The sequence below is a fragment of the Zootoca vivipara genome, chromosome 1, assembly GCF_965207765.1.
Source record: "Zootoca vivipara chromosome 1, rZooViv2.hap1.1, whole genome shotgun sequence".
Taxonomy (NCBI): domain Eukaryota; kingdom Metazoa; phylum Chordata; class Lepidosauria; order Squamata; family Lacertidae; genus Zootoca; species Zootoca vivipara.
The window spans coordinates 53,233,903-53,246,345 of NC_142582.1; the positions used below are offsets into that span (position 1 = coordinate 53,233,903).

General features: G+C 51.8%; 1 protein-coding gene across 1 annotated transcript; it reads left to right on the forward strand.

The window, feature by feature from the left end:
• The first annotated feature begins 320 nt into the window (after positions 1–320).
• Positions 321–11,964, forward strand: RTN4RL2 (reticulon 4 receptor like 2). The gene is made up of 3 exons (XM_035126319.3): positions 321–1,023; positions 8,686–9,161; positions 10,195–11,964. Exons 1-3 carry the CDS (start codon positions 993–995, stop codon positions 10,996–10,998), a joined length of 1,311 nt encoding a protein of 436 aa, XP_034982210.3. The 5' UTR covers positions 321–992; the 3' UTR covers positions 10,999–11,964.
• Positions 11,965–12,443: the final 479 nt, after the last annotated feature.

Genomic DNA, 12,443 nt, shown 5'->3' on the forward strand with positions numbered 1-12,443 from the left:
TTACTCCCAAGTAAGTGTGCACGGGGTGGGGCAGCTGGGTGGGGTGTCCCCCGTGGGGCTTGAAGCAAGAACGTTTAATTCGTATTAATTAATGCGTGTTGTTGCTAATTAATCTAGGAGCGTGGCGTCTATTGTTGACTTCCCGCGGGCACCCCGTCCCAACCCACCGCCCCTTTCCAGGGAAAGGGCAGGGCATGCGACCCCCCGCGGAGTCCAGACGCGATGACGCCTGCAGGGTGGGGCGAGGTGCGTGGGCGGGAAGCAGGTGGGCGGGGCCGAGTGAGGGGCTGCCGGGCAAGGCGGGCCGGGCGGCAGTGGGTAGAGAAGATCGGGGAGTACGAAGGGGAGGAAGACCCTCTGTCCGTCCGTCCGTCCATCCCGCTCCGAAAGGGTTAAAGCGCGGCCGCGGGGGGGCGGAGCCCCAGCCGGCCCTGGGAATAAGGCGCCGCCGCCCGGCCGCCTGCGCTCCCTTTAGCAGAGTGGTTGGCTGCGCCGGTGCGACGCGCGCGCACCGAGCCGAGCGGAGCAGATGGTGCCAGGCGGCTCGTCCGGGATGAAGCCTCTGTCCGGCAGCTCTCGCCGGCGGAGCGGAGGGTAGCGCTGCCGCCGCCGGGCCAAAGGAAGGTGGCTGGCTGGCCGGCCGCTTGGCTGGCTGGCCCCAGGCGGGCCATGATCCCCCGCAGGCTGCGCCCAGACGCGCCCGGGCTGCCGCGACCCCTCGCCTTGCGCCCCGTCGCACAGGAGCTTCTGTAGGGAGTAGCGGGACGCCGAGCGCGTTTGCTCTCCAGCGAGGACTTCCGAGGCGATCGCGACCCTCCCCGCCCCCCCCCACCCTCCGCCGCCGCCGCCACTGCTTTCTCCTCCTCCTCCTCCTCTTTCTCTTTCTCCTCCTCCTCCTCGTCTCTTCATTCCTTTTCTTCTCCTGAGGTTTTGTCTGTCTTTCTTATTTTTTGCCGTTTTCTACCGTCCCTCCACCGAGCCTGCCTGGCACCATGCTGCTCCGTCTAGGACCCACCCTGTATGGTAAGTGAGCACCCACCCCAACCCCCTCATCCGTTTTCGGGAGGTCTGGAATGCGGGACACGAATGTTTTGATCGTGAGGGTGGGTGAGGAGCAAGAACTTGTTGGGTTTTTTTATTAGGGGGCGGGGAGATGGGGGGGAGAGAACGGGACCTCGCGTGTAAACTGGCTGTCAAAGCGATGGGAGAATGGGGCAGGATCGGTCAGGAGTCCGTATGGGGGTTGTTCCTTTGAGTTCAGAAAGGAAAGAAAAAAAACGAAGCTTTATTTTCCGTCCCCTTGAGATGTCCCTTTTGAGAACACGGGAAATATCTCGTGGGAATATACATGCAGGCACACACACACACACACAGGCACTCGGTTGTTTGCCCACTCCAGCCCCAAGGCGACCTTGAGGTGGCACCATTTCCAAAGGCGCTATTATGCTCACGTGGACTGGAGATAATGGGCGTCTTCTGGGGCTGTCCAGCTATTCCGTGCTTTGATTGTTCTGAAATAACTGCTCTTCCCCCCCCCCATCCGGTGCCTTAATAATGTGGAGGCACACAAGCACCACACACTAGCGAAGATGTGCTGGCGAAGGACACTGTGTATGTTTGTGTGTGAGAGAAAGAGAGTGCTACTCTTCTGATGGTTTGAGAAAAAACCCATCTCGGATGGATAGCCCCAAGGAAGATTACAGGAGTGGTCTAATTTGCCTGCCTCAAAATTGCTCAGAAAGCCTCATTAGCAGCCCCGCCCCCCATGTCACCTGGACAGGATTGTGCAACTTCTAGAGGGGTATCCGTTCCAAAGTGGCTCCGGAAGCCAAGAGGTGGGGTTCTGTAGGCACAGAGGAGGCTGGACACCTTTCCCCCTCCAGCTCAGTAAAGCCAGTTCTCTTCTCCAGCGAGGTGAAGTGTCCCGAAGTTGGAAGGATGCGCACCACCTCTTCTTGGCATTGAGAGGAGATTGACTCTAAAGGTGATGGACAGGGCCAGTGTGTGTGTGTGTGTGTGTGTGTGTGAGTGAGTGAGTGAGTGAGAGAGAGAGAGAGAGAGAGACTGCAATGGGCTTCTCCATCTCTGGAGGGCCGACCGGTGCTGAATTCATAAAGGACGGAGGATGTGCGCTGCCAGCGAATGAGGCAGGAGCCAAGGAATGGCAGGTGCTGCCGATCTCCCTGGCGTTGTCCTGCAAGGCAGATGCATAGCCTGTGTGGGTCCCGGGTTCAGCAGACCGGGCCAGAGTTCAGACGAGGCAATGGCCCTGCCTGGCTGGCTGGCTGGAGGGATGCCGGTGGCTTTCTGCTCTACTCTGCTTGTTGCCATTTATAGCCTGGCCCCCAATGGGTTACGCAACAACAGGCAGCTGCTTATTTTGGGGGTGTTAAATTATGGACGAAAGAGGAGCTGGGTTGTTTTCAGCTTCATCCGCGTCACCAGCCACGTCAGACCTGCTACCTCTGGCCCCTCCCAGGGACACTTGTCTTAACCCCCCCAGCCTACGCACAACTGAGTTGTCATTTCTGATCTCGGCACCCACCATGGTTCCCCAGATTTAGGAGCAGGGCTTGAGTGTTGCCTGCCTTGGTCTCCCATCACATATCGAGTAGCGCTTCCCTGGACAAATCTTGCTTGTCCTATGCAGCTCTGCTGATTCTGACACAGGATCTATAAACATTGGAACATGCGTACCTGGACCAGCCATACGGACAGCTGCAAACAAGGATATATGTGACCAGGGGTGAAAATCTGGACTCAGTGAGCTCCCCCATAGATCATGTCAACTTGTGGCTCCAGATGGACAATTGTTCAGCATTAAGCACCCAGGTCTAGAGGCAAACTATGCAATATGCAGGTGGTGAGAGGGAACCTGTGGTATTCTGGAGTGCATTATTATTATTATTATTATTATTATTATTATTATTATTATCATTTATTTATTTCCATCTGACTGGATAGTATGCACAGATCTTTTGTAAACACATACCTTCTGATTCAGTTTATTATTTTAATTTCAAAGTTAATTTTCTCCAGGTTTCCCTTTTCTTGTAATCTACACTGCAAACATAAATAGAAAGTTCAAAGCTGGGGGAGGGGGAACCCTCCCCAAGACAACAATAGCTAGGTAGGCTGAGCCTGCCCACTGTTTGCCTCCCACCTTGAAAGCAGGCCAGTAAACAGATATGTGAATCCCTGACCAGCCATTAAACCCCCGTGGGGATGGAGGGAAGGAGAAGCATTCCCTCTGTGAATGGAATCACACTGGAGGGCCAAATCCTTGACTTTTCTTTCCCAGAGTGGCCTGTTGTCACTCTAACTGCAAATAGGTTGGCAACCAGCAAGTCAGATGGTACCCCTCTCGGGTCTAGTTCTGTCCCAGCACCTTCCAGCTGCCAATCCTTCCTGTAATGGGTAAGCAAAGGCTCTTTCCAAAAGAGCAGTAATGCTCCATAGTAGGAGAGAGTTCTGGTGCGTTAAGAGGGGAATCAACACTTGATTAATGGAGCCCCAGCACTGCCGCTATCACGGCATGCTGGACCCTGACCTGGCGCCAACACATTTAAAAGATCTCCAAGGTTCAGAACAGAGGCTGGTGGGGGAATGCGACGGGGTGATGGGCTCAAAAGGCTGACACAGAACAAGGCCCATTGAATATAGCCACCTTTTTCAGGAGAAGCCCTTTGCACCCACTATTTGAGTATTCATCAGGATGCTATTTGTCTATTTAAAAAAAGATTTGAGAAGCTTTAAACATAGTTGACTTTTCCAGTATTAAAACTTTGGAGATCAGCATTACTTTCTTCAGGCAGAGGAAGACAAAACCAACAGCTGGCAGCTAAAAGAGCAGATAGGCCTGCACTCCCCCTCCCTCCCTCTCCCTCTCTCTTTTTCTTTCTCTCTCTCTAAGCCAGGGTAGCTGTACAGCATCTAGAGGAGAGGGAGGGCAAGGCTGTGAGAAGAGGCTCTCCCCCTGGGAGGATCCCAGCCAATACCATGCCCTGATTTTTAGAAGAGATGTTCAGCCTTGAGGAAAGGTGGTCTGATGTGTGCTTCTGTAGTTCCTCCCTGCTTGGGAGAGAGCAGGTTCCTCATGAGCTGCAAGGATCAAGAGGTGGAGCTCAAGATAGGGAGGAAATGGTGTCCCTTAAGTAGCCAGACTTTCTGTAAGAACTGGAAATCCTGTCTCATTTCATTCCCTTCCTCCTGGGATTAAGAGCACATCTACTGCCATTGATTTCACTCCTACCTCCTGAGTTAAAAATGGAGCCAATCTAGCTGTGGATCCCATGCTTTCAGTTTTGATGCGGTGGTAGAAAACTTCTGTATTAATCCTCCCCCTCCCAAGGCCTTCCTGGCTAGTAGGCACAGATCTGATTTATTTCCGGTTTGTATTATTTGTTACCATTTTAATCCTGCCTTTCCCGCTCTCCTCTCTTCTTCCCACAACAACCCTGTGAGGCAAGTTAGGCCGGAGGAAAAGGGCTGACCCAAAGCCACCCATTTTGCAGGCCACTACAGGGTTGTGTTGCCCAGTTGGGGGAAAGCGACCTAGCCCGTCCCAGCTTCCCACCACAACTCTTCTTCCTTTCAACTAGCCTGGGAACTGAGTCTGTCTGGCAGGATATCCCACCTCCTTCCTTCCTCTGTGTGCCCCCCCCCCCCCGTATAAATGAAGGAAAGGCCCTCACAAGGCACCAGGTTGGGGGAGATGGCAGGGTCTGCTTCCAGCTTCCTCACCTCTGCCTCGGAATCCTGCTGCATGTGACCCACTCTGTTCCTTTCCATCCTGGGGCAAGTTGTTCCTTCCTGCGCCTTCCCAAGGGGGTGGTAAAATCCATCCATGGCAGTGTGTTTAAAAGCTAGAGTGCATTGAGGAGCTTGTGCTATTCGTAGTACGGACTGGAATCCTCTCACAAGGTTAATGAACATTTGGTGGAAGTTTTCTTCAGAAGGAAGGATCAAGGGTTTTAAATCTCAGGAGAAGCAGTTTAGGAGGGAGAAATGTCTTTAAGAGCGGGGGTGGGGGTGCTGCCGCTGGTGTCGGCTTGGATGGGGATTACAGGGCACACATTCTTAGTGCTGTAGCCAAGAACAGAAGCATCTCCTCTCGCTGCAGTTTAGCAACAAGGGTAGTAAAATAGCTTTTTTTTTTTGTCTCATACAAATGTGCTCGGTCTCGTCTGAGTCGTTCAGCTTTTCACCTTGAAAATTATGAATGAGCACCTCTTGCATTTGCTGGGGGGGGGGAGGAATCTAAGCAAAGCATTTCCCCCCATACAGGTGAAACTCGGAAAATTAGAATGTCGTCAAAAAGTGCATTTATTTCAGTAATGCAAGTTATTGTTTTTAATTTTTACAAATGCTTTCTTTTGGAAATTCCACAGTAATAAAACAAATAGTTACAATAATACAAAAATAACACTATTACATTTCATTAATTACATTCCATTTATAATTGACCTGACTAATGACAAATAATTACAATTACAATAAATAAAGGCTTGACATATCTTGCTTTGCATGTCATGCATCTATCTCATATACTGGTTTCACCTTTTAAGTGGCATTACTGAAATAAATGCAGTTTTTGACGATATTCTAATTTTCCGAGTTTCACCTGTACGATGATGATTTTGTGGAGAGATTAGGTTGGAGAGGGGACCGGGAAGGTAACTGTGGGTGGGTAATTCCTGAAAATATTGGGGAACTGTGGGGGGGGGGTGGAACTGAGAAGGAATTTGCTGTGAAAACCCCCATGAGATTCAAGGGTGGGGGTGTGAGAGTTGGCTGGGGTGGAGCACAGGGAGGTCAGCAGTATCCAGAACTTGCCTGCAAGTCTCCCTTCCCCCTACGACGAGGCAGAGAGGCCAGAGGGCTTTAATGGGGAGAGATGGCGGAGCTTCCAATCCCTTTCCCCTCTGCTTTTTCTCTGCCCAAGCTCCAGCGAAAAGCCACAGGCCTGAATTATGGATGAGACTCCTTGGGTTACAGCCGGTTCCACCACACCAGAGAGAGAGAGAGAGAGAGAGAGAGAGAGAGAGAGAGAGAGAGAGAGAGAGGAGTCCAGAGACAAGAGGCAGCAGTCAACATTAGTAGCAGCTACAGCTCCCTCTCTTCTCTGCCCCCACCCCTCTGCTCAAGATAAAGGCTTTTTCCCTGTTCTCCCTTGAGGGAAAACTGGCCTGCCATTATTGGAGGAAATGGCCACTGCTGATGCCACGGAGGAACATCGGCTTCCTTCCACCCCACCCCGGGGTTTAGGGAGGAACTTGGGAGCTGTTTTAGCAGGAAGGTCAGGGCAGATTTCCTTCCCTCCTACTCCAGGGGTGAAAAACAGGTCCTGCAAACAGAACTCCGCCTTAACGTGTCTCTCTGGTTGTGGAGCATGCATGCTTGCTGCTGACTCAAAGCCATGCTTTTGGAGCTATAAAGCGACAGTTCTGTAATTTGATTCACAACCTGAATCCCAGTCCTGCCCAAGTTGTGCCTGTTGTGATAAAAACCACCCATCAGTAAAAAAAGGGGGGGGGAAGACACTCCTTTCCTTTCCATATGTTATGTAAGTTAGGACTTTTGTTGTTGTTGAAAATGTATGTTTCTATGCTACCAGCTTGCAGTAATATGTAGTCCAAAACTGAGCGCAAACAGAATTCTTTAAAAACTGGGAAGAGGGAGAAGAATTGGATTCTGTGGTGAATTGGGGTGCGGGGGCAGCAAAATCTCACCTTGGCATCTGTTAGCAGCTGTCTTGCAATTCCCTCTTGTCCCAGTGGCCATTCAGCCTCCCCACCCCCACCCCGTGTGCCTGCTCTGTTTAACTGGGTCAGTGCAAGAATTCTGCTTGTAATCTTACAGCGAAAGGATGGGTGGGGCAGGGGGTACTGACCTTCTCCGGTGCCACACTTGTGAATCTCCTGACCTGTAGAGTTAAACCCTCCCTTAAAGAATTCTGAATGCTGGGATTTGTAAAGGGTAACTCCATGAGGAAGAAACTACAGTGCCCAGAATTCTTTGAGGTGGTGAAATGGGCTTAAACTGTGCTGGTCCTGTTAGCTAGGGATCATGGGAGTTGTAGGCCAAAACATATGGAGGGCCGCAGTTTGGGGATGCCTGGTGTATACACTACCCCTATCTCCCATCTATGACTGGTGTAGCCAAAAGGAGGCTTTTCCCAGTATGCTTCATGCAAGTCCCAAAACAGTGAATGTATCAAAACTATAAAGTTAAGCTAGCGGAGGAGTGTGTGATTTCAGGTGTCTCTTATTGAAGGGACATGGGGACTGTCATATTCCTGCCCCGGGGGGGGGGGGTTGATTTACAATGTTGTTGATGCTGGCAAAGATGGAGCTGTGTCAAAGCATTCTGGGTGTTGGCGAGGTTCCTTGAAGGACTCTTGTGTTTGTGCGGAGCTTGTCATGAGCAGCATGGAGGCTGGGGAGAGTGGGAAGGCAGCGTAGGGCCTGTGTGGAGGTGGTGTGAACTACCGAAACGGCTTCGGCAGCTTGTGTTACTCGTTTGCCACGTCACACTGCCCACACGCATGCATGCAGAGGTTGGGGACCATGCACACTTGCACGGGGAGGAGGGGTGCTCACGTGAGAAATTGCGTGCAGATGGTGACAACTTGGGCTCTCTTGCCTAGGGGAGCATGCCTCCTCATGTGGGATTACGCCTCGCAGGGTTGCCAGCTCTGGTAACTTGTGAGTCTCATGGTTTGGGATCTCTCTCTCTGCATCGCAGCTCTTGAAAAGTGGGATGATTTTGGCTTTCTTTCTCCTCTTTTCTTTTAAATCAAAGTAATAGCCAGTAAATCAAAGATAAAGAGCTGGAAAATGTAAGTGACCCGTCAAGAACACAATGTTGACATTCTGTTTTGATCTTTCAAAATCGTGTTTTTAACGGGAAGCCTGACAACAGAACCTTTGAAGTATCTGGGTAGTATGTGTGTATTGTGGGAAGAGTACTAAAGAGAGCTAGTGTGGTGTAGTGGTTAGAGCAGGCATCCCCAAACTGCAACCCTCCAGATGTTTTCGCCTACAACTCCCATGATCCCTAGCTAACTGGACCAGTGGTCAGGGATGATGGGAATTGTAGTCCAAAACATCTGGAGGGCCGAAGTTTGGGGATGCCTGGGTTAGAGCAAGGGTGGGATGATGATGATGAAGATGATGATGAGGAGGAGAATAATAATGGGAATAGCCCCCTTAAGCTCTCAAGAGAAAAGCTGGGGCATAAAGATTTTAAATCGGGGTTTCCCAAACTTAGGTCTTCTGCTGTTTTTGGACTACAACTCCCATCTTCCCTAGCTAGCAGGGACCAGTGGTCAGGGGTGATGGGGATTGTAGTCCAAAAACAGCTGGAGACCCAAGTTTGAGAAACCCTGTTTTAAATCATGAGTGGGAAACTTATTGCCTTCCAGGTGTCATTGGACTCCAACTCCCAGTAGCCCCAGCTAGCATGTCCAGTAGTCCGGGATAATGGGAGTTAACACTCCAACAAAATCTAGACGGCCACAGCTTCCCCAGCCCAGCTTTAAATAAATAGCTGTCTTGAAATAGCAATGCGGTGGGTGGACAGGGAAGGCGGGACCACTCCTAGGATATTCCACATAAGGGCAGGGAGGGGGTGTTGATGGTTGCTGAAGGAAGCGTCTCATTGCCTGTCCTTCTCTGCTTCCAGGCTTGGCTCCCACCTTCCTGCTCCTGTTGGCCTTTCCTCTGGTGGCCGCCATGTGCCCCATGCTTTGCACCTGCTACTTTTCTCCGCCCACGGTCAGCTGCCAGGCCAACAACTTCTCCTCGGTGCCACGGGTCCTGCCCAGCAATGCTCAGCGCCTCTTCCTGCAGAACAACCTGATTGGGACCCTGCGGCCTGGCATGTTTGGACCCAGCCTCGTCACCCTTTGGCTCTACTCCAACAACATCTCCTCCATCCAGCCGGGCACCTTCCGCCACCTCCAAGCTCTGGAGTGGCTGGACCTGGGGGACAACCGCAATTTGCGCACCCTGGATGCAGACACTTTCCGCGGGCTGGAACGGCTGCAGTCTCTGCACCTGTACCGCTGCCAGCTGAGCAGCTTGCCGACCACCATCTTCCGTAACCTCTTCAGCCTCCAATACCTCTACCTTCAGGAGAACAACCTGCTTTGCCTGCAGGTGAGCCAGAGCACTTGGTTGTGGGTTAGCATGGAACTTGGGCCACTGGCCTCAAGGGGGAGCTTGTTCCCAGGTGGGCCATGGAGGTATGGACCCCTTTCTCCTCTGGCGGTCCTCTGGGCTTAAGTTCCTTTTGACCTTGTGGGGCATATTCTCAAGGAAAGATGATGGGAGTGGGGAGGAAGAAAAAGGACTGGCAGTGGAGCCTGAGGACAGATGGGGAATTTCCTCTGAGTTTCCAACAAGCAGATGGAGGGGAGAGCGTCTCACTGGGCAGAACAGGGAGGTGGGTCGATGAGGCGAGGTGTTGACATGTTTCCAGATAGATGGTTTAAGATGTGCCTTCTGAGAGGCCAAATGGAGCCCCCTCCACCATCTCTCTCTGAAGACCGGCAAGGAACTGGTGTGGCGCTCAGCCTTCCACCCCCACATGGCTGGTCCTCCCCTGAAGGCAGGTTCTCTGTGCCCTGCCAGCGACTCACTTAAAAACCACATGCCTATCCGGCCTCAAGTGCGCTGTGGCTTAAGAGTAGGGGAGCTGCAGCCTGGCCTGCAGCAGCAAAACTGCATTTGCAGATCATGCCTCAGTGCTTCAAGCCACATCCTTAGCAGGGGAGGGCAAAGTTTGTGGGTGGGGGACTTGGGAGCCAGCCTGTATCATTTCCTCAGCCAAAGCGCAGGAGTCAACTTCCTCATAAAACTCTGGCTTTGCGTCCAGCAGTAAATCCTGCGTAGCTGAGTGGGAGAGATCTGGAAAGGTGGGGAGGCAGCAATGAATGTCTACAGTCTTGACAATCGGCCTAGAACAGGCATCCCCAAACTGTGGCCCTCCAGATGTTTTGGCCTACAACTCCCATGATCCCTAGCTAACAGGACCAGTGGTCAGGGATGATGGGAATTGTAGTCCAAAACATCTGGAGGGCCAAGGTTTGGGGATGCCTGGCCTAGAATCTCTTATAGGAAGAGGCTTTTGGAGCTGTTCCTTTTGCCAGCAGTGTCTTCATTGCTTGTCCTTTCTCCCTCCATCCCCCAGGATGACCTTTTTGTGGATCTGGCAAACCTGAGCCACCTTTTCCTGCACGGCAACAAGATCTGGCAGCTTTCTGAGAACGTCTTCCGGGGTCTGTCTGGATTAGACCGCCTGTTGCTCCACAGGAACCGCCTGCATGCCGTTCCGACTTGGGCCTTTCGCGATCTGGGCAAGCTCACCATCCTGTACTTGTTCAACAACAGCCTGACCACCCTCTCCGGGGAAACCCTCTCGGACTTGCCGTCCCTGGAGTTCCTGCGCCTCAACAACAACCCATGGGCCTGCGACTGCCGGGCCCGATCCCTCTGGGCCTGGTTCCAGCGCACGCGCGTCTCAGTCTCGGACGTCATATGCACTTCTCCGGCCGATCGTGTGGGGCGCGACATGCGCCGCCTCAACGAAACGGCCTTCCGGGGGTGCCCGCCGGGCAACCACCACCCTGTGGGCTTTGACTGGGGCTGCAGGCCCGAGTGGGAGAATGGAGCTGCTCACCCCCACCCCCGCCCCCGCCCCCGCCCTCACTCCAATGGCTCCTCCAATCACCTCTATGGCCTCGGGGGGTCGCCTCCCGCCGACCCTTCCTCCTTCTACAGGGACGTGCCGGCAAATGACATCCGCAGCCCCAAGTATGACCCACCCACGGAGGACGGCTACTGGGGGGGCTATGGCAATGAAGAAGGAGGGCAGCTGAAAAAGGGGTGCCCGGGACCTGGCTGTTCTTCTCTGGACTCTGGAGGGATCAGGATTGGCGTCCTGTTGCTTCCTTTTCCCTGGCTGTTGATGCTTTGGGGACCTTCCTGGTTTTGACAATGGAGGGTGGCTGCTCTGCTGGATGCTAAGCTGCCTTTTGAGAACTGACTCTCTGGGAGATCCAAGCCAGGATGGGTCCCCACCCAGCGCTTAGCTGAGGCCAAAGGGATTAAGCTTCCTCCTGCTACAGGGACAAAGGGAGACTAGATCTGTTGCTGCTGCTGCTTTCCTGGCCATTTGTGAGACTTGACACTGGAGCCACTTTCTGGGTGGTATCTGACATATTTTGTGAACATATGGCAAGAGCACCCCCTTTTTATTTCTGGGGTGTTGCATAATTCCGCTAAAGATGTTCCCTTAATGCTACTGCTATCCAGGGCTGTTACGAGGCCTTCTGTGTTTTCCATGTCCTGGAAAGAGCAGGGATCTCTTCTGTGCATGACGAGGAAGTACGGAATGAATGAGGATCTGATCTTCAGAGTTTCTGCTCTTTCTTCAGTATCCTTCCTACCATGCACATAAGTGCCTGCTCAACTCAGAAAAAGAAAGGAAAGAAATACCATTCTCCTCCTGAGCCGCAGAAGGCTACAGGAATGTTGGGCCCTTGACACTCTTGACTCCTCCCCCATTATTTGGTATATGTTTTGGAGTTTTTTGTTTAAACACCAGGGGACCAAACCAACTCACATAATCAGTTCAGGTAATAATTACCAAGTGCAATGTTTCACTGGGTAAGCTAATCTTCATTGGCAGGGATAGTGTCTACATGATGATGAAAGTGGCTGTGTTAGCTCTTCCATACTACCAAGTCTTAGGCAACAGTTGCAGTTATCTCATGATAAACACGATCATGTGAATTGGCCCTTGCTCATAACTGCTGGTCTTCATTTTTTGTGTGGCTATGTCCTCTCCTCTCCCCTCCCCACCCCTGGTGCCTCCATGTCTTCCCCTGCCCCTATTTTCCCCTGAAGGAAAGGCCAAAAAATTGGTTGGTTGGAGAACTATTAAACTATTTTAGTATGGCTTGGTGGACTTGGTCACTCAAGGAAGTTTGTAATGGGATACACGGAGAGAACCATTATGAGGTGTAAGAAGTCCGTAATGGTTGGCTGACTGGAAGTTACCTGGAAATGATTAGCTCATTCTTCTGTCAAAGGTTGCTCATTTCTCACTACACATTCTTGAATGGATACTTCCTGGAGGACCCCTTAAGCCAGTCATTTGGTTTCTTCAGAAATTCCGTTATTGCAACTGGTCTTCACTCATATTGAAGTTGTGGCCTATGTCTGCTGCCGTGTAACGTGCGTTTGCTGCAGAGTGCTACACTTGACAAAGAAACACAACTGAGTCCAGTTTCCCAATGTGTGCCTTTTCTTATATAAGTGTTCTCATAATCACATGTTTACTTTATAAAGGTGTACCTGCTTAAAACAGGCCCCAGAGCTTTGGGACAAGGGCTCCTTTCAGATACATTAGTCCACCGGCCTTTCTAGGCTTAGTTG